We start from the raw sequence: 23,247 nt of genomic DNA on the forward strand, positions 1-23,247 counted from the left end.
AAAAGGCTTTCTCTCTTTGAATGTGGCAGAATTGTCGAGCTGCACAAGCAAGGCCTATCGCAATGCGCCATCTTCCAAGGTTGGACGCAGTAAGAGTCATTTTACATTTCTTAAAAGATCCTGAGAGTTATGGGACAAAAAAGTTAAGTGGTAGACCCAAAAAAATTTCACCTGCACTGAGCCGCAGGATCTGACGGGTTGTCCGTGAAGACACCGGTCGATCCTCGACCCAAATTAAGGCACTTACTGATGCTGACTGTAGCCCAATAACAATAAGACGTCATCTGCGAGAGAAGGGCTTCAAGAACAAAAAACGTCTTCAAAGGCCACGTCTCCTCCCACGCCACAAACTTGCCCGTTTGGAATTTGCAAGGGAGCACCAAACATGGGACATTGAAAGGTGGAAGAAAGTTTTACTCTCTGACAAGAAAAGATTTAACCTGGACGGTCCTGATGGCTTCCAACGTTACTGGCATGACAAGGAGATCCCACCGGAGATGTTTTCTACGCGGCACAGTGGAGGAGGTTCCATCATGATTTGGGGTGCTTTTTCCTTCAATGGGAAAATGGAGCTTCAGGTTGTCCAGGGGCGTCAAATGGCGACTGGCTATGTGGACATGTTGCAGCGGGCATCCCTCTTGACTGAGGGCCCCCGTCTGTGCGGTAATTACTGGGTCTTTCAACAGGACAACACTTTGCCAGGAGAATAACGTTGCTCTTTTGGACCATCCTGCGTGTTCTCCTGATCTAAATCCCATTGAGAACATTTGGGGATGGATGGCAAGGGAAGTTTAGAAAAACGGACGTCAGTTCCAGACCGTGGATGCCCTTCGTGAAGCCATCTTCACCACATGGAGCAACGTTCCCAGCAGCCTCCTGGGAACAGTCGCATCAAGCATGCCGAAATGAGTGTTTGAAGTGATCAACAAGAACGGTGGGGCTACTCACTACTGAGTCCTTTTTTGACACTTTTAGTTCTGTTGTAGGTTTATTTTTGGGCTGTGGTCTTAAACTTTTGATCAGCTGATGAACAGCCTGTTTGAGTTTAAATGCAGTTTTCAAAAAATTGCCTACTCTCTATTTTTTGTCTCTTGCTCCTGTTTCTTCTTTTGGCATTTTGAAGCAGTACTTACAACCCTGTTATGATCCACCAGCGTGAAATGCGAGTACTTGCAATGTTTCCCCCGGTCTTAAGATTTTGTTCAAGAGTGTATATAGATGCACGTGAGTTTCAATGTAGGCATAATGTACCAACAAGCAAATGTAAATGCTGTTACTCACAGATAGTTACATGCTGTTCTTCAGAAGAACAGGGTAAATAGCATGCAGCAGGGTAAACAAGGTTGTTTTGAGCAATGCGAAAGAATTATCAAAAGGAAAGTAATGGAAATGCTGCTACTTGAACATGTCTAACTGCAGTGTGAATGTTTCTGCGTTGACGAGATGTGCTTTGATCACACTTTGGAATTGCCCATTCATGTGGTTGTTGTTTTGCAGCTGCACTTGAGTTGGAGCTGCGCAAGTGAAGTATTACCATTTAAGACCATCATATTGGCAAATGCTAAGAAAATAAGAGCCAGGGTGAAAATAACTAAAATTATCCTTTAAGCTCTAAGGCTACGCTCAATACCACTGCTTTGTTAGCCCAGTCCTCAAGACCTACTTGTCCTGCATGTTTCTGCTGCAGACTTGTTCTAATACACTCCATCCAATTAAGAGCTTCACATTAACCTGACACTTTGATCAGATCAGGTTTGGACGAGCTTGGTTCAACAATACACTAAAAGACTATCCTTGCATGTGGAATAAAGGGACAGTAAACAGTACACAGCTTAAGATCAGTCTAATGAATCTTTCATTGTTTACTGGTGTAGGGATTTATGCGAAGGAGCAGGAGGCCATTCTACCAATGTCTTCTGAAATGTTTCATATGGTGCTGCCGTTTAATAATTTGTTGACACGACCCTGCTGTTGTAGAGAAAGTAAAAGTGACATATCTCTGTGGTGAAGGTCAGGCCGCATCTAATGAAGGCCCCAAAGTCTTACAGCATTGATTTCTTACCCATTTCATGCCTAGAATGCAGAGTTGTTCAGCGTTGCCATGGGGGATGGCCCCGGGTACGAGCTGGCATTTCCCAGTCAGTTATACCGCAGATTCTGTAAACACAATTAATTCTCTCTCTCTTAGTACATCATTATTTTCTCCCTTCTTTTTTCTAACTTAGCTTGCAATCTTGAGTTGGCCTAATGATTTCCATGAAGAATTCCTTTTTTAAAATTTTATTGTAACATCTTGGAGGAAGAGATGTTGGCGCTGCTGCAGAACTGACACACACATAACTGTGGGCATGCGTCCAGAAGTGCTGTGACATTCTGAAATCGTTCATCAGTGAGCAGAGTCACGGTACTCTCTCTGGTCTTCATATTCTGATCAGACTTGACGTGGATGGCATTTAAGTCTAAATACCACATGGCACACGTCACTTCTAGAGATATGCTTGTAAGAAAGATTCATATGCAGGTGTGAGACATCATTGAGATGCATCACACTACATTGTATCTTTTGGCAGATTAAAGATATGAAGATTAACGGTAGAGACTGCATTATACTGTTGTTATACGTAATAACCTGCTTAGTTTGGCTCATAGCCCTATGCTCATCCATAATGCATATGACCTGCAGCTGGCCAGGACTCGAAGTCTGCTCTGACAGTGTGAGAAGGTTTTAAAATCACTAATCTAAGCGCATGTATGTGGATGGAAGTGGGTTTCTAGTGTGTGTGTGTGTGTGTGTACTGTGCAAATAGAAACTCTCCAAGTGAATTAGAATTTTTGTGTCCCAGTATACTTGGCCTCAATAACTTGTGAAATATTTATATGTGATGTATTTTAACCTGTATGTTTGATTTATGTTACACAATCCATGTATCTTTGAGCAAAATATTCCACCCTCATATAGCCTACTCACACTGTTATATATGATCAGTCTGACCTCAATGCTTTCGAGGAGTTATTTGTCATGAAGTGTTTTGATTTACTTTTTTTGGACCACACACTTTTCATGTGACTTTTCGTTTCACACATACCGTAGGTGGTAAGCATAGCAGTAGTGCTAGATAATGTAAAAATGAGAAATCATGTGCTGCTTACTCAAAACAAAATGTGTCTTTTTTGCACTGCATTGTGGTTCACTGGGGATATATTCAGTGAAAAAACAATGTCTTTATAGAAATATTTAAACATTTTGGGAAATACACTTATTTGCTGTCTTCCCGAGAGTTAGATGATAATATTAAAATAACTCTCATGTACAGTATGTACAGTAAATATTAAGCTTCAGCCAGCAGTTGGTTAGCTTAGCTTAGCACTGGGAACAGGGGGAAACTGCTTGCCTGGCTTTGTCCAAAAATAACAAATCTGTCAGACACTTGCGTCAAGGAATTGCCCATTTACAGCAAATGGTTACAGAGATAGATTTGGCGGAATCTGCATAATCTGTGTGAAGCAACAGCATGTTGCCTCATATCTCAGAAAAACACGCAGCAGGACACTATCCGGATTCAAGGAAAATATTCAAAATTTATTTAAATGGCATATGACAGGCAGCAAGCATGTTGCAATTCCCTTTGAATGCTAGCAAAACAATGCTCATCTGAGAAATACCTCAGATAGTACACCTCAGATGAACTATTAGCGAGATACTAAAAGTATCTCAATTCAAATGAACTATTCTAAACTGAATGTACCTAACGTACCTAATGCAACAAGCATGGTATAAATTCCCTTGAATGCACCACCCTTTTCATCTGAGATGCGACTCAATGTTTTCCCTCAGATATACATATGGCATACTTATAGTATCACTGAATACTCTAAATTATATCACTAAAATATACCTAGACCATGTACAGAAACGCATGCTTTTTTTTACAAGCCAGGCCTCCACTCCTCTCGTAAAGCTAACCAAATTAGCAGGACTTAAGTTGTGGATTATGACATGAACAACCATAAACCAAGATTTAATATTCTGTAGTGATCCGTTTAATAGTATGAATGAGCTAATAGAAAACCCACAAACAACAAACCATTAGGGGAAAATATGCCCAAGACCAATTCAGCACATACAGGAGTATTTGAAATATCACTTTAGACAGCGAACAGCAGAAGACACACATTTTGTTACCTTTAGACAGAGCCTGGCTAGCTACTTTCCCCAGCTTCCAGACTTTTAAACTCACCAGCTACTGGTTGTAGCTTATTTACTGTATAGTTATTAGGGCTGTCCTCGACTAAGGATTTACGTAGTCGAATCAGAATTGTCAAGTCCTGCCTGTAGTCGACTGATAGTCGAATCATGTGTTTTTGTGCAATGCGACTGCGAGCCGAGGGGTGGGGGGTTACACACGGTAGCTCCGCTTTAATCTTGAGCTGCAGATCTGCAGTCTCTATTCATTCAACTTTCACTGTAAATTTCCAGCTAAACTGACGCTTTTGACACTCTCTCTCTTTCTTGCCTGCCATTCACCTGTCTTGTGCCAGATTTAGCTGCGGTTGCTTGCGGGTCTATTTCAAGTAGCCGGCTTTTTAAAAACGGTAAACTATTCTTTGTGTGGTTCATCAACGGGGATAAATTATCCAAAATCCCGCAAGGTGCGGACAGCTCGGCACAACACCAGTGAAGATGGAGCTCCATCTCTTCAGCAAGTGTTCCTCTTCTGCCACTACACATATACACGCTACGCTTACACATGCGCACTGACGACCCAGGGTTAGGGTTATAATTTTGGATTTATTTACCCACTGTAAAAACATTTATTTAAAGTATAAGGATTTTTCCATGATTATTTACTGAATTAAACGTTGAAATGTATATTGTAATAAGCTGGGTATTAACTTATTGGGAGAAAACTGGTAGTTCTATGTAAAATCAGATGTTGAGCACCCCCATATCGCCAAAATGGCGTGATCCTCGTTTCGCTGTGAAGCTTCGACTGTGAGACTGACAGTCGAATCAGGCTCCGCCCATCGAAGCATCGAATCTTCAACTATTCAGGGACAGCCCTAATAGTTAGTGTATTATCAATCTTTTCATCTAACTCTTGCAAAGTTAAATGTGAACGGAGAACTGAATTTTGCTATGTGGGTTGGTGCAAAATGACAGCTCTAGAGGGAAGAACTTACTCTTTAATTCTGACTCCAAAACCAAAGCATTTCCATTTTTGTCTCAAATAGCATAAACATTTCCTGTCATCACACCTCATTGTATCTGGGTTGCCCTGATAGCCTATTGCATACTAGTGATTCAAAAAGCAACTCCTTCTCAACCTGCAACTGCAAGATAGACCTACCTGACTGATATTCTCAGATCTGCTTTTTTTTAGCTGTACAACAAGGCTGACGTTCACCACTTGGAGCTGTATACTGCACTGCTGCTATTATAACACATGCTTTGTTTGAATAGGCCTGTGGCTTATGCCTTATCCATTGTACCATATTGTGTGCACTGTGTGTCTGATGCAGTTCAGGGGACTATAATGCCTTAGTAGCTTACCTCACTGGAATATAATATTGTTTAGAAACTTAAATGAAGACCTAAGCTCTCATGTAATTTAGAGTTTAATAGGACTGAGCAACTAGGTTAAGTGGATGCTATATTGCAAGATTCAGGATGAAGAGATTTGTTTCGCTGTCTAAATGCTCATGTTGCAGTATACCAGACATGTTTAGTAATTGGGTCAACACTCTAGAACGCATACCGCATCTCAAGCAAAACAAACTTGATCAAAATATATGCTGCAAGGAGTGCTGGCTGGTCTTCCTTCACCAGGTTCCGTCTTCCCTGTCGGCCTGCCTTCAAATAACTCTTTGTTCTTCTGAAAATCTGGCACATTTCAAAGGCTCAATGGCTTTAATGAGCCTCAATGTTGTGCCAGTGCTGGCTGTTGGGTGTCAGGAATGAAGCTCATGATAATGTGCCCGGCTGAGTGCCACTGTGTGCTTCCCACTGTTATGGTAATGGAACCAGTTTGGGTTTTTTTCTCCCCTCTAACTGAAGGCGGCTGCTGCCTTTTTTGTATTTGTTATTCTTGTCATCACCACTCAGCTGATGTTTGTATAGAAGTATCTGCAAAATACTTATTGTTGTGTAATATGTCACCGTTATGTATCTTATTTTGGTATAAAGAAGAGAAAAGAACAACAGAGCAGTTACTTTCCCTCAGTTGTGTGTTTGTCCCACTATTGTCCTCTGATAGCTGCAGGGACAGTGCAGCCTGTGTCAAGGAGAGGCTGTTTGGAAAAGCAGAAGGGAAAGATGAATTGACATAAGAGGTTATTTGGTTGACTCATATTCGGCCCCTTAGCGTTCAAGGTGAAGTGCCATGAAAGGAGGTAGAACATCAATAGGTAACCGGGCTGCTCCGAGGTCCAAGGGCAGTTTCTTTCATGGCTTCCATTGCTAGCTGTGGAAATGGGTCTTCTGTCACCAACCCTCTGCTTTTCAATGGCTATGAATTCAGCTTTAAAGGCATAGGAGATATCCTTTTACAGACTTCAGCAAACTGAGCATGCCTCTACCAACATCCAGGGTAGTACTTAACGTCACAATATTGTGTGACCTTTATTGTATTTTATCACTAAACTGTCAAATCATGCACAGTCAATTATATTATTAAAGGCCGGTGCTGTACTAATATCTTTTGAAGTGATAATATGCATCTAGGTTGAAACATGTTTTGCAGAAGATCGCAATATTCTGTCGCTTGGCGATGGAAAAGAAACACATTTGACTGCATGATCAACAACATTGCTTTGAGAAATATTTGGCATGATAGATTTTCTATGTTGGTGCTAGTCCACTGTTTAGAGGCAAAATAATGATGATGATGAACCTATCCCTCATGCAATAGGCTACCTTGAGATACCCTTTTCCCCACACATGACATGCATTTTAATGTTTTTTCTTTAAAGGTTTGATGGCTTTGGTGTGCAGTTTCAAGAATGTCCCTCTTTAACACCTGAAAAAAGGCTTTGAATATTTCAAAAGAGACCTTGATTTAAATTGTAAGATTTCAGATATATTGCATCAGTGGGAATTGGAGAGGTAGAATGGATGAGATGTTTGACCTTTACAGATTCGTCCCCTGGTAGTGAATTTGCTGGAGGGTGCCGGGGCAGGGGGCAGCGGTGCGTTGAATTATCACTCTCACTGTTCAAACGCTGCAGACCTGATCTCCCACTTGCTCCACTCCCACAACTAATGGGTTAGGAACACACTGGGAAAAAGAGATGGGGGGTGGGTGTCTCTGATTGTCTGCGGGTTAAGCTTAGAAACAAATTACCGTTTTTACTCGCCACTGAGGAGATGTAGCAGCAGGTCACATCGTGGTGTCAAATCTTTAGCGAAAGCTTGTGTCATTCAGCAGAATGATAGAGCTGAGACTCTGACAGCTACCGACAGGAAGCATGTCAACACTTTGACAGATGCTTGCTATATTGAAAGGCTAGGATGACTTTTTAGTTGACTGGGCTTTCATTGAACTCCCCCAGTCCCACTATCAAATGAAAGCAGCACAAGAGTCAAAAAGATAAGAACAGCTTGCCAAAATGCTTTGTAATAGTTTGCCGAGGCGCGAAGGACATCACGTCTTTGTTGGAAGAGAGTTGCTGTCAAAATCACAATGCCTGGTTAGCCTCTTCTGGAAAAGAATATGGCCTCTTGTTCTGACAAATAATTGTGGTTTGGAAAAGATATACTCTATTGATTGTCAGCCTTTGAAAATGTACATATAGTATAGATCTGCAGCCTTTTGAAAAACCATGGCTTTATCTCTGCTTTGTTCAGCGTCATGCTACCTTTGATGATATAATAATGATAATTTTGCTTAAGCACACCTCATCACCAGATCCATTTACGGCACATAGTTCTAAAAAAAGTGAAGCCACTCCACTCACACTCATATTCAAGTTTACATCCAGCACACATTTTCTGCTGAAACATTTGATCCACCTGTTCATTATTATCACCTCATGCTGCATCTCTTCTGTCTCTTTCTCCACCCCTCCTTCATGCCATTCAGAAGCCATCTTGTGTGACGTAGGGGAGTTTCACTGTCACGATCAGGAAACCTGCATCCCTGAGACCTGGCTCTGTGATGGGGAGCCCGACTGCCCGGACGACTCTGACGAAACTGACAAAACTTGTAAGTCACTCATTTCATCCATTAGTCACTAATGCACAACTGTCATATGGAATTCTGCCACAGCGCTTCATTTGTCAGTGAGTGTCACCTTTATGGTATAAGGACACGTGTTGTGTGTGATGTTCCAGCACAAAGGCATCCTTTTTAATATCAAACACTACTTGCAAGGTGTTAGAAGTCTGCAGTTTCACCTGTCACAGAGACCAGCTGTGGTCATTTTGAAGACATGAAGTTCACATCTTGTTTGTAGCTGTTGGAAGCAGGCTACAAATGAAGCAGTATACTTTGATGAAAGTGTTGGAAACATACTTCACATCCTGGTGAACAACAGGATGTTGAGGATTGTGCTGCAGGACCTGTTTAAAAGCTTTCAATGGACATTTTATTAGTTGTATTTTCCTATTTGGTCAGCATGGTAGTACACTGTAACTGACATAAAGTACACTAAGGTTGACCACAGCTGCTGTTCTCTACAAACTACCATAATTAAATCCTACAGGAATAAGTGTTTAGTATTAAGATTTTAAACTAAATATTGTTTTACGCTGTCAGGACTTCTGTGCCTTTGTTAGTTTCCTCCAGGTGCTAAGTTTCCTCCTCCTTGTCAAAAGACATGCAGGCTATATGTGAAATGGCAGCTCTAAATGAGTGTGAATTGTTGCCCGTGTGTATATGTGTTCATCCTCTGATAAAATGGGGACTGGTCTGGGGTGTAGCTCACTCTCACCCAATGTATAATGGTAGCGGATACAGGAATCTTTTATTAAATAGTATGTCAGTGACAGTAATAGAAAACCATTTGACTCATGGACATGTAAACCCAGTCTTTTGCTGTACTGTTTTTGTCTGGTGTGTAACACTGTGTCTATAATGTAATATATTATGCATTATGTCCGTAAATAGTCATGCATTGTGTCTAGTAAGTGACAGAGCACTCACTTATTTTCAACATTCATAGAGTATAGAGTTAACCTAAAGATCCAAAGACAAATCTGACGATCTTCTACAAGGTCAGGAAGTCACTAATGTTGTGTTTTTACCCAAACTTTGTGCTAATAGCACCTCATTGCAATTCGCATTGCTTTAAAGAACACAGTAGCATGAATTGCAATTTGGCACTTAGTTCTGTTTTATCCATGTTTACATGATTAAGTGTGTGCTTGATGATTGAGGTGCTTATTCTCTTATTGCCAACAATGGCGCACAATACATTTTTCAGTGCAGCAAAATGGGTTGTGACTCCTGCCCAGTATATTGAACTAAATCTCAAACTGTGATGAAGAATTAACTGTCATTGCCAGATGGACGCCATGTCTATGCAATAACGCCAGGCTGACTGCTGGGCTCATACTTGTATAAATGTCAACATTTGATCCAGCAATTGGAAATTTATTTTATAGTTGAGCATCTGAAACTGACAGGCCAATCGCCTACAACCTATAGATAAATGTACCTTCTTACCCCATACTTGATATGATATCTGTGATCATGGGCAAAAAATACTAATTGCTTACTGAATATATTTAAGATTTACCAACCACATGAATAACCATTTGCATGACAGACATGAAATTAGGTTGTTGCAGCAATACATAAATTAAATCTAATTGTTTTTTATATTCTGGGATAAGCGAGAGTCAACATCTCTAAATATTAAAAACTCTAAAACAAAAAGTCCCCAATAAAGTGTTTTTTATCCAACAACACTGTTTCATTACTACTTAATTCCAGAGACAGGACAGCACAAAAAACAACAAATTATTTCATAATAAAGCACAAGCAAGTCCGGGTGAAAATTGGGTATGCTGTATTATTCGGTGAACAAATGGATGTGCTACACTATGTTGTGAAGTATCCGACCACAGTCATGTAAATCTTCATTTGTCCCTCACGTCAAAATAGCTTGTGGCATGCATTCTCATGGGTATTATTATTTACACACTTCTGGGGCATAGATTTCCTTTGACGGATAAACAGAGTGGTAATTTCACGTTATTATGAGCTGAATTAGCCCTTTGTAAATCATGATGAGACTGTTGTTGTCACACAGTCTATCACAGCCAAAAAAAGTAAACAAAACCATGTTTTTAACATTCACTTGAGGTTCCTCATCAGTCTGAGTTATTGTTATAATTAGGACTTTATAGCTTTGGCAGAGGCATCTGTGCATAAATTGACCATAATTATTAATGCCCTAGTGTGCAAGAGGGCAAATTATTGTGTAGGCTTCTTGTGACTTGTGGTAGGCATCGCTTGTTGCAGAAAAAGACTGATGCCTTGCTGCTTTTGTCAAAATTATATAATTACAGTCAACAGCTGTTAATGTGTTTACAGCTGCTTGCATGCTCTGTAATGTATGAATGCAAGAGTGTGGTGGATTGTTGAGGGATTTTCCCTGCCTCAGTGCATGCTGAGATAAAGGAACACAAACCTGTGACCCCAAATGGGAGGTATAGAAAAGAAATAGAAGGATAGATAGTCTTTGCCACAAGACTGCAAACACAAATACCATATAGATATTGCGCCTAGTACTGTTGCGTCTTTTCCCTTGGCTGCTTTGTTGATAAAGTGATTTGCTGTAGGTTTTGCTAATGAGTGCATATATAATAAATCCACCTTTACTATGCTTATCCTACTGAATGCCTAGTTTTATTTCCTCTGGTTATTCCACATGCTTCGCATCATGTGTGCCAGACTGTCTTGGAGTCTATAAGCATGTGTTCTTTTTTAAGGAGCACTCTACCAATTTTACACATGGACTGCAGATTATTTGTCATGTGGGGTTCCACTCAGCCTGTGAAAACTGTTCAGTACAGTATAAGGTCATCTGTTTTTCTGGAGAGAGCTTTCCAAAGTTTGAAAAAAGTAACAAAAAGTAAGTGAAAATGTGTCTGTCTGTTAGAGACTGGGGGTAAAGACTTTGAAGGACGTGGGCATTTAGGAGGCAGGGCAAGTCTAATGAAAGGCACTACCCGGTTGTAGGAAATATAAAATCAAGTGTTGGTGGCTGATTGTAGAATGAGCAAAACATTAGCCAAAAAAGAATATATAGATTATAGCAAATAAAATTGTTGTAGATTAGTATTTCAACCTGAAAAACAAGGGGAGCTATGAAAAGTGCCTGGTGCGTAAACATTTAAGATAAGTTTAAAGAAAGTTATTTTAACATCCTATTAATGTCATATATAGTTTTATTATATGTAAAATTGGGTACACTGGGGAATTGGCAACATATTTCTGATCTCCTCTCTGATTGGCTTCTCTGTCACCTATGATTTCTCACTCTTCCTTTGTGAAACATGTTTTAAATATAATAGATATAATATAACCTCTGCACGGTTGCTGTGGGCCAAGTCGTATAATCTCCAGAAGGCAATTAATTATGACTTTGATTAATGTTGGCTCCATTTTATTTACAATGCCCGGAGAAAGAAGACCTTGCATATTCATCTGAGGAATTCGGCGCAGCTCATTATCATGGATTATGTATTGATAGAAAGGGGAATTAGATCAGCTTTGCCCTGCAAACAGAAGATGAGATTGGAATGTATTCTGCCTTCTTAAATGATTGCCAGGGCTGGAAAACATTATCCTTTATATAGGATGATATGCAATTTGAAAAGCCATTGCAGATTAATATAAACACAAGAAATGTATGGTGGAAAGCCATAGTCAAGTTTGTTGATTTTACAGAGGAATTTATTATCTTAAGAAAAAGGCACAGTAATGCCTTACATTCCTGTCGTCTAGAAATATAAATCGTTGGCCTCTGATGGCTTCTCTCGTCCCTGCTTTGGCTTGGTCAGGGAGATGTAATCACTACATCTTCAGGGCCTGTGGGGAGGAGGGAAGGGAAGGTGGCCTTGGATTGCAATACCTAGAGACCAGAAGGAGGCACCGGTTTATCCGCTCAGCCGCAGGTCTCAGGGGACTGGACAGCTGACGACAGTTATTCAGGGAGCCGGGGAAAACAGCCTACCTTCAGGAATGGCTTAAGAAAACCCAGCAAAATGGCATTTCTCCAATTGTGTGCAGTTCAAGCAAACAATTTCTGTTTGAGTACAGAGTTAAATACAGAGTCAGACCTTTGCTGTGTTATGGGGCCAAACGGCATCTTGTGTGGTGACAGTTAAAGTGGAAAGACTAAGATAGTCACATTCTTAGTTTGGGCATCAGACATACAAGGACGTCTAAATGTCAAGGCTGTCTTGGGACATACAGATCTGCTGTTTGCTGTGCATTTGAGATAAAGTGTGACAGCCATATTTTGCTTTCTGTAAATATCTGTTCTAGTGTAATTTTATAAAAACTGTTGGTTCTAATGTCTGTCAGCATGCAGCTCTCTCCCTGCATTGATGCTACACGCTTGCAAACACTCTTAGAACTTAAATCCTTCATGAATCCTTCAGGAAAGGATTTCATGGACTTTTGGCTCATCTCAGTAGTGCTGCCATGAGGAGCTTTGTGAATCTGGTGGACGTGGAGACCAGTGAATCCTCTGATTGAATTGTCACTCCCAGTGGAAAAGACAATGAAAGGGGTCAGCAGCTGACTTCAAAAACATGGTCACAGAAGCTGTGTTTCATGGCCGTAAGCTTGGCTCGACCCAGTCAACACCGATGTTGATCTCAGTGTCCTCGAGGCACAGCAGAGGAGAACCGTTAAAAGACAGCTCTCTCTGGGGTTCTTCCACCCATTCCCCTTCACCGACAGGGGAGGGCATATCTCCCCATGCCTTCCTCTAAATTCGTCAGATTCTCTATACTGAGCTCATCAGTATCCTACAGAGAGCTTGAAAGCAAGCCGCATGTTGATCCAACACAGGGTTTATCCCATGGTTATGCTACAGAGTATATTTCAATTCACTTCTTGTGCATCTCATGCAACGCGAATAATAATCATCTAGGTGACGTCTTTATGGAGTATGTCTACTTGAGAGTGATTGCATGGGTAGATATATACAACTGATGAAGGCATTTTCCTTTTAAATGTTCTCTTCATACATAACGTTTATGTTTTTCTGCTGTATGTGTTACAATACATCTGCTTAAACTGTTTTGTCTTGACACTTGTGCTATATGTCTCGTGTCTTTACAGCTACATCTTATTCAAAATGTGGTGGTATAAAGTGTAGCAATCAACAAGCTAAAGAGTCATATAACAAGGCTAAGAATGAAGTGGATATGTGACTTTAATACTATTATTTCGCCATGTTTGCTGAATGTGTACATAGTTAGTTGTTTGAGTCTTTTAGTTACCTAATGTTTACCATACCTTTATTTGACATAACAATGATCTTTCCCCAACCATAACCTATTGTGGTTGTCATGCACATTATTGTAGAAAGCATGAATTTCAAGTATCAATGTTCTTTTCTGGTGATAAGGTTGGTATATACAACTTTAAGTTTGTTTGTTTGTATGCTGTTTTGGCTCTGCATGTAGGTACAGTGAGATCTTTTGACAATCACAGCTAGATCCCTCTAAGCATACTCGACCAATAAACTTAATCCAGATTCTGAAGTGCATTTTGTAGATTTTTAACTCACTTTGCCATTTAAACATTTGGAAGTAGCTGACAAAGCCCCTCTGGAAACCATGCTTAGAAGTGCAGAGAATATTTGATCTGTCTGTCTGTGATGAAGCTGCAATAACTATAGTCAGTGTATTTCAGGCTGCCTATCAACATCCTGCAGGATATTTTATCTGGCAAGTCCCATATTGAAATAAATGTGTCTGGTTCCCATGAGAATTGGCGCCAGTAGGATGGAGGTTTAGGGGGTAATGTAGTGTAGCACCTTGTTATTGAGCTGAAGGACAGGGCCTTTTGCTTTACGTAACGTTTGTATTCCTTCCTCTCCATCTCTCCCCCCTGCTGTCATATAACTCTTCTGTTGAATTGTCAAAAAACATGCCGTTGGTACAGATGCAGCATGTTTACATTCAAACATCACTTCGGCATACTGTGAGAATTATTCACTGAAAGTGTTTGAACGTGAGGCCATTAAATTTGCAGCATTCTGCTTTCACATGGCTGTCTTCTGTTAAGATGATCTACCCAAGTTATTAGAAAGCTCACATGTTATGTTATCATCACACTCTCCCTACAAAATGTAATGTGAATGTAAGTGTTAGTGCCGCAGTGTTAATTGGATGTCATGTTTGCTTCCTCAGCCCTGCATCTGTCGCCTGCCTCTGATTTGAGATCAAATGCACCACTTTGTCCTTTGCTATCATTGTGTTTAACCTGCCACACATGTATCTTGTTTGTAGGCAATGATTTTTTGCAGCAGGAGGAGTAAGCCTTTGATATAAGACTTTTAATTTACTGTTTTTCACCCTCTCCCCCCTTTACATTTGGAACAGAAATGATATACACTTCCTCTAGCTTGTGCCATCTGTTTTACCAGTAGTTTCAGTAGGCGGGGAAGAGATACAACAAATATTTTGTGTGTGTGTGTGTGTGTGTGTGTGTGTGTGGGCTTGGAAACATTAATTCCCATCAAGGCAATATATACTTCATATACTTCATGCTTGTATAAAAGAAAAGTCATCCTCTTTGCCCTTAACATATCATTTGCTCATATTCAGTCCTCTGCTTGCTGCCTTGTCTCTGTTTCTGCAGTTTAACACATTTCCTTATGCTTACATTTGTCTAAGGTGGAACCATTAGTGTGAGAATTGAATGAATTCTGTATCCTTAATCTTGCACCCGCACCATGTCTCATCCATGTCAGAAGTGATGCACTGGGAGGAACACATTACTGCTTTGTCTTTTGTGCCTTCTTGTAGTATTAGAAAGGACAGAGTCCCAGCTTGTCTCCTGAAGAACCAAAGATAAAAAAACATTCTAAAACTTCACATGTTTGCTGTCATGGACCCCGTGTGAAATTTAAGTACTGAAGTCTGCATTATCTCCCTGCTGTTCCAGCAGAGAACAAGGCGTCTCATCGGTATGAGCTTTTACTGAGAGCAAATACAGTGACACATACTTACTATGACAACCAATGGAAATAATAGTAACATCACTATGATCAGTGCCGTTCATCTCACTGTTATACAGTAGCAAGGACTTGACTCTTAATAAGCATGAGTCAGTGACATTGGCTTTTATTTATTTATGAATCATAAATAATGGCCAGTGTAATAGATAGTGAAAGGAATGAGCTAATGCTTCTCTTATAGCCACTCTATAAACATGGTCATAGTCCAGTGATTATTTCAAGGGAGCTGGGATAGTGCCAGAGGATATTTAGAGAAAAATACATGTCCTCCCACTCGCTGTGTATTATACTCTAACCATGGTGCTCATTAAAGATGCCTTCCAACCCCCCACCCAACCCCCCCAGTAAAGACTTATTTACTCGCTTATGATCAATTGATTTACACTGTACACAGGCATGCCGATTTGGGCCCTGAAACTCATTACATAGTGTGAAATATAAATAAAGGCAAAGGTCAAGGCTTTTCACTAAAACTATCATGATTTAATGGAGGAACCCAAGGCCAAGATATAGAAGAGCTCTACCGTTTTATTTGAAAGACATATGGTTAGTTTACAGTGTCATCCACTTACACATTTCAGATCACATTTTGAAGTGCTCTTTCTCCTGCCTGAACTAACCAAGATAGCTTGCAGATTTCTATCGAAATTAATTTGTAATTATTACAGTAAATACTCTTTTAGTGACTGGCTTGGGAATATAGTGGGGCATTTAGCAGCTAAAGAGCCAGAGATTTCCCTCAGGAGATCAAAACAGAGCTAAAAGGAGAGTGATTATTGAATTACATTCATCAAGTGGCCAGACACAGGACTGCAAATGAAATGAAATGTTGCTCCATGTTGACTGGATATGTAAATATACAACTATATGCTAGCATGTTTGCCATAACAATTTTATAAGATGATTATACTCAATATAGTATTTAAAACATGATCTGCTACCCCCTGCTACTTTTACGGTTTGAATATTGGTCTTATTAAAATAAACCATTATTGCTGGTAATGATAGTAAGACAAAGCTGCACCTTAAATCATCACAACAAACCTTTTGGATTGATAGTCCTATGGTAAAATCAAGTTGCTGTCTATATGCTACCATATGTGCCTGTTTAAACATTTTTCATACAGAACATGCGTAAGAGCCATCCGCTTAGTGTGTGGATTGTGAACTTGCATGTAGTCATGAATTCACCATGACAACATGGTGGAAGAATGCCAGCATTAAATACTACACTGTATAATGTACTCCTAATGAGATCATTCTTCTCAGTGAATATTGGTTTTAGCCTCTCTGACTACAATATACTGTATGTATTATTCATTTGAAGCTGGCCCCAGAACAATTAGATTTGAACATTTGCATAATGGTTGGTCACAAAAGTATCTCTATTGACTAATTATGTCGCTGTTTTCCAAATAATGATAAATTGGTCTTTTTGCTGTTTTTTTGTGTGGTGGTCCTGAAGTGCAACATTACTACATAGTCCCAAGGCTACTTATTCCTCTCTGCTGACTGATGTATTGATTCTTTATTATACAGTAGAGCCCAGATGTTGCAGATGCCAACACCCTGTTCATTCCACTGAAGGGTGGTGACATCTTTCCTCTCTTTGTAATAGATTTGATTGAACACTCTGCATAGTTTACAGCAAACAGTAAGCTACGGCTCAAAGGAAATAAGCTTTCTGAGGGGCTCTGCATATTACATCTATGATGTGGCTCTCATTTACCACACAGTGCATATCACATGTAGCAAATAATAATAATTTGCATTTCTGAGGTGGTCGAGGTTGAGTGAAAGCAGAATCATACAGGAGCAAATCAATGTTAATGCAGGAGAGTATGGCTAAAATATAAGGTTTGACAGACATTAGACGTCAGACATTAATGGTAACATGCTATGCAATGACATTGTTATATTTAATTAGTATTCTGCTTTTAGTAGAACTGTTTTGTGAGAATATATTTTTGATGGTTGACACAAAAACATACATAAAGGCAATCATAAACATGACAGCTTTGTTGCTAGACCTTAATCATTCATGCGACATGTTGGCATTTCATGTCAATATTATTGGCTTTACTGTTTGCTACCTGTTGTTGAGCAACATGCAGTTTAGAGTTTAACAAATAAAAAGATTCCTGATGTGAATCTGATGAGACATGCTGACTAGAATCAGCGTGTAAGACATGCAATTTGCTGTGGGAGCAGTATGTGGAATGAATTTCCTATCACAAAACTGTAAATAATATTTGTGTGAACCAGCAGGTAATAGTTTTGCTTCAGGAGAAGATGCACTTTCTTAACAAAATAATGTTGTTGGCATCAGTTATTTTCTTTGGTTTTTTAAAAAGCAAACACTGTAGGGCATTAACACAAACTTCCCTGCCAAAACATCAAAGGCTACTGACTAACTCATGCAGTAATGTAGTTACTTTGTAGTGATGGAAAAACTGAAACATGAAATTCACTCGTCATGTTACAACTGCTGATCTATACATGTCATGATTTTGGGGTCACTTGTAGGATTTTCGTCACTTCCTTGTCTCAGTGGAGAGACTGGTAAGGGACCTGTTAGTTTAGGAGCTTAAGATGGGGGATGATGACTGGGCTCTGCTAAAAGAAAAGGAATGAACAGTAACTACAAAGTTGTTTTAGTTACATGTTGTGTCTTTTGATCTGGCTTGCTAGCCTTTGGTAGAGTGCCTTCAGGAATAACCAGGGTTTGTTCAGATTTGGATGGTGTGTAAACCCTGTGGAAAGTAATTTTTACGTCATCTTTTTATGTGTTTCGTTAAACAATGCGCAACTTCCATTCTAAGTCAAATCATACCGAAGTTGTTACACATTTGTAAAAAAAAAAAAAAAATAAAAAAAAATATTGCACTTTAGTATTGATAGAACACACGTGAGTTGTTTATCACAACAAAATATAGTTTCTCTCTGGAACATTATCTTTTAAAATTACATTTTTTTGAAAAGTGTTTAATGGTCCCGGCTCTCGCCTGCTCTGTGCTGTCACAGGGACTAATCTAACTGTTGATCAGTAGTCAATACTGCCAAACTGTGGGCTGACTGCTTAACCCACACCCTTCTCCATGCTTGTTAAATACATGTGATCCTTTTGGTGTGTGAGGGTGTTCACATTTAACATGAACTTGTGGTCAACAGTGTATAGAACAAGTAGCCAATGCAGAATAATACAGAAACACAATGATCCTTAATGTACAGTCAAGGCAACATTGGAATGTTCTGGATAGGTCAGTTTGGCCAGCCAGCTTTATTTCCTACTAGGTTTACACATACAAGGAATTTGCTTTGGTGTTTTAGTTACAATTTAGTTACAATAAACATAGCAGGTTCAGCATGTGTTTCATATGCTAAAGACCAGACTGAAAGTGCTAAGCTGCCGAAATAAGCAAGACATGAAGATGGCTGCAGTACAGGCCTGGCAGAGCATCACCAAATGCTGGCCATGCATATCCGCAAACATGCAAAGGCATACACATTTCTCCTCAAGGGAGCTGTTCATTTCATACTGTGCCGTTGGCTGCTTCTCAGCAGCTCCATGTGATTAGCCAGGAGTCAAATGATGGCCCATTGTCTTGTTGATGCTGACAAAGGAGGCAAGACCTATACATAGTCATTGGTGGTGATGGTGCAGTGAATAAGACACATGCCTTTGATGTGAGAGACCTGGGTTCAATTCCCTCTGTGCCACATCCACCAATGTTTCCCTGAGCAACCCCTCGTTGCTCCAGAGGCGAGCAACCTCTGACATATATAGCAATTGAAATTCGCTTTGGATAAAAGCGTCAGCTAAATGAATTAATGTAATGTAAATGTCATTCACCTATGGCATCCATATCTTTCTCTAAGTGTATTGGAAATCACAACATTTAAGCCTGTGGTTATACGGTAAGTTTGTTCACTTGGAAGAATCTCGGTCCTTGGGGATTCTGACTTGTGGAAAAATATAGCCTCCGTGTCTGGGGTCAGAAAATACAGCAAAATAAGCTCTTCTGGCTGAGTACATAATTTCAACGGCCAAGGATGTAAAGGTCACGGAGGAAAATAATTATTTTTAAGAGCCCTTTGTGTTAAGACCACTGTGCCTTTTTAAGAGAAGCACATGCTGGGGAGTGCTGCACTTTACAATTGATGAAATGTGACTGCGATGTTACTAAACTCCACTCTTGTTTACCCCATTGAACTTTATCTGCTCGCATTTTAGCAGTTCACTTTGTTGCCATGGAACTGTTGGAAGTCTCAGCCACATACTTTGGATGATGCATTTTCTTCATGACAAGTAGCAAGATAAGTAGTGCACTGCCAAACATCAAGAATTTGTCCAAGGATTTTTGCCTTTTGTGTATGAAAACAGAGCTGGGTACAAACAATCCATGTACTCAAATCAAGCTAAGATGTTGGGAAAATGGCTCCCCAGCAGTACTGCTGAATGACAGTCATGAATATATCATCCCTTTTTATCAGTCGTTCAAGTTAAGCCACAGCATCACACAGCCCAGACATCTTACAACCCAAACATCCTCAAGCTTTAAGTATGGCAACAGTAATGACTTCACCGCAGGCCGACACCATGTAAAGGTGAAGAGTTCTTGATGCTCCAACTTGCATAAACACACAGAAATACACATGCAAAGAGGCACACAAGCGGAATAGCTGAAATATTAATGCTTTTTACACTGTATACACCAGCGACACAGATTATGAGCCCAGAGATGTTATCCACACGGTACCACTTCTTGCATCTCCTCTGTCATGAGATAACACTACTATAGCTACTAGTTACTAGTTAACAATGTTTGTCTTACATATGCTGTATAAATTACAGTTTATGCTTGTGTAACTATAACCAAAGCACACAAATTCTATAATATGTCATTTATTCATTGTGTAACTGCTGAAAATAAAATATAAAATTACTGTCACACTGACTGTTGTACAGGGGGGTTAAATTAAATTCTCTTCTACGTACCCAGGTGAATTTGATGTGGTGTATAAGGCAATATGTCAAAAGATTAGTCATTGCTGGCCTACAGGCAAATTAGCTACTCTGAATCACAGTGCAGCGAGTGAAAGTTATTGCTGTCTGCTGTTTATGACATTTTGACTTAGGTTCAGATTCACCAAAATCGTGCTCATGATTAGATTAGTGATTTATGTAATAATAATAATGAAGTTAGGCTTGAAGAATGGAGTGCATACAGTAAGTAATATCAGTGTCTGTTGCTGTTATAAAGCCATTATGGGTAGTTGACTATCCATAATTGCCTGACCTCAGTTGTTGCCTCAGTAGGATGCTGCTTTGATCACCAACTTTAACCATAAATTAAGAAAATGAAATCATTATTATATGATGGATCCCTGTACATAGAAGTTCAAGGAGCTTCCCCTGCTGATAGGTTCTCTGTTTTTTTCTTTTAGGAATTCATTATTCTACACAAATTGGCTGTGGCTCAGATTAACATGATTATCATAATGAACATAGCTGCTGAAATCCCCCCTAGAAGCCTATCATTTTACATTAAATAGAGGTATTAGTTTGGCCCAGCAGATTCCTTCTCACTCACTCCTCAACTTAGGCAAATAGCAGCATGATTTTTCATTAACACGACCTAAAATCTAAAATATTCAAGCCACCCATGCAGTCTACAATATTCATTAAACCCACAATGCAAAGTTGTTGATAGTGACATTTGAAAAGTGCTTCAGCAGTCACCCTTGGAGCTGACCTGCTGTACCGCAAAAGTCATGTCTTATGTTTTAGGTATGAAGCTCATATTCAGTACAGTTACAACACAAATACGGGGTTTCTTGCAGCAATGCCAATAATATACATTCAGTATTTAGACTCTATGGGACTAGATAGGGATTTTTTATTTAAATTTATAGTTGCGTTATTGCAAAATAGACAATAATAAATATTGATGTTCAACTTTAATGTTTCCCGCTTTACCTGAGTAAGCATATCACACTATAATTTATTTTAAGCTTACCAGGGGAACATCTGCCTTCCATTCAAAGTGTTATGATTAAACTGGTATTTAAGTGTGCTTAGCCATTTCATTTCTAGACATTATTAATTTATCAAACCATTACTGGGACTATGCAGTTTTCATCTAAAATAATTGCAGATTTATACATCAAGAATTGCCTAATACAACAGGGACCTACTACACTAGATCTGTTTTCAACATGTTTTTCTGTTTTATCTAACTGTGCTATCTCTTTCTCTATCTTTCTGTCTGTTGTAAGTCAGTCGGATGTCTGTCTATCGTGAACGAGCCATTCAAACTTTGATGTAATAACAAACACAGCTCTAGCTTGCACCAGTGTGTGTGTGTGTGTGTGTGTGTGTGTGAGGGAAAGTGGACAGAGGCTCAGAGCAAAAGTAATTTTGCTGATTTTAAAACATCCGATTTCAGGCAAAATCACACAGTCAGTGCATGTGGGGATATTTAGGAAGCCTGAAACATTTACAATAAAATGGATGTGCCCTCAGCTCAGTTTAAGCCTACAAGAGCAAACCTGCATTTGTTTGCCTCTGATCATGTGTTTCCATTAACTTTGTACACATTTGTGCTTACCCTGCCTCTCGCCCGTTGCCAGCTGGGATTGGCTTCAGCCCCCCCCCGATAGATGGTTGGACATTAGTGTGTCTCTAAATTTTAACAATGGCAGTTAGCCTGCTATAGTATATTATCTTAAAACCTCTACACACACATGGTACACCTAAACAGGTATTTTCACTTATTGTGGCTGATTAGACCTCCTTGCGGGACGGTGTGAGCATATACAAGCTTTGCTTGATTGACACAACTTGTTATTTTTTGTGCATTTCTCAGATTATATATACATAACAATTATTGACTTGAAACATGCATAAACATACTTTATTTTTCAAGGTTGTCATTGCATTTCAGTGCAACACATACTGTAGTAATAATATTGTGTGTATTTGCTAGTGAAGATGCTCATCTCACAGCTCAACATCCCTAATGGTCTCTACGGAGCTGTAATTAACTTTTTGTTTATTTGTCAATTTTTTCTCAGCTAAAACTGAAGCACAAGAGATTCCAGCTTTGGTCAAACTGTGTGGTTTGTGGATTGCTTAAGACGATGTTATGTGAACTAATCAGGCACATACAGTATGCAGGAGGGTTTAAGCACCATTCAGCACCTTGGAATGGGAAGCGAAGGAGAGACAAGCTCAGTATAGCCGTCAGAGGATGTGTTACATGGTGTAGTGTGCTATCCCGTATACTACTTTAAGCGATCATCCAACATAGTACAGTAGTTTGGGAATTGACAGAGGATTTCTGAGCACCTCAGCCATTGAGACGCCATCTGTGTACCCCTGCATGACAGATCAGAGCCACTGAATATTCATGCACCATCCCTCCCCTTATCACATTAGATTAGAACCCATGTGGTGCGAAGGCAAGAGGAGAGGCTGACGACACTGTTACTTTGTCAGAGACCCTTACAGCTGTGTGTTAAATAGCACATTTGCCAAATGGGCATGTGCTTTGGTGATGCACTGAGGTGAATGTTCTGTGACAGTGTGTCCCTTTTCTTTAGTGATTGAAAATTTCCTGTGTGTTTTGAAATGTTATGACAGTTAAACACTAGGTTCTAGCGCTTATTTGGGTTTGATTTCAAATGTATGATGAGGTGTATGAAATTTTTCAATTTCTAAAAGGATTTTTTTTTTTTCAGTTTTATAACATGAATGCAGAGAAAATTCAAATGTGTAAATACAGTATTTTTAATTTTTAAGGTGGATTCCTCACTGTAAATTTCTTTCCTGATTGAATAATAATCATTTAGAAAGTTAAGCCTTTAGAATACGTATTTCTAAGATATATTGTATGTGTGTATGATGTGATTACAAATACATTTTGTACATGAAGCCTTAAAAAAACACAAGTATCAAAAAGTCCACCACTGAAATGAGCTGGATGAGAAATATAGAGTGATGCACACATTTTTTCAGCCCAGCAGATGAGGCTGCCAGTT

General features: G+C 39.5%; 1 protein-coding gene across 1 annotated transcript in view; it reads left to right on the top strand.

Annotated features, from left to right (window-relative positions):
• The window catches only part of lrp1bb (low density lipoprotein receptor-related protein 1Bb), a 264,366-nt gene that overhangs the window by 67,820 nt on the left and 173,299 nt on the right, over nucleotides 1–23,247 (top strand). The window contains exon 2 of the mRNA XM_038720173.1: nucleotides 8,079–8,201. Within this exon, the coding sequence (XP_038576101.1) occupies nucleotides 8,079–8,201 (123 nt within the window). The remainder of the gene's footprint in view (nucleotides 1–8,078; nucleotides 8,202–23,247) is intronic.

This window comes from Micropterus salmoides, unplaced genomic scaffold, assembly GCF_014851395.1.
Source record: "Micropterus salmoides isolate LMB-PRFRI ecotype aquatic unplaced genomic scaffold, ASM1485139v1 Ms_hic_scaffold_15, whole genome shotgun sequence".
In the NCBI taxonomy this organism is placed as follows: domain Eukaryota; kingdom Metazoa; phylum Chordata; class Actinopteri; order Centrarchiformes; family Centrarchidae; genus Micropterus; species Micropterus salmoides.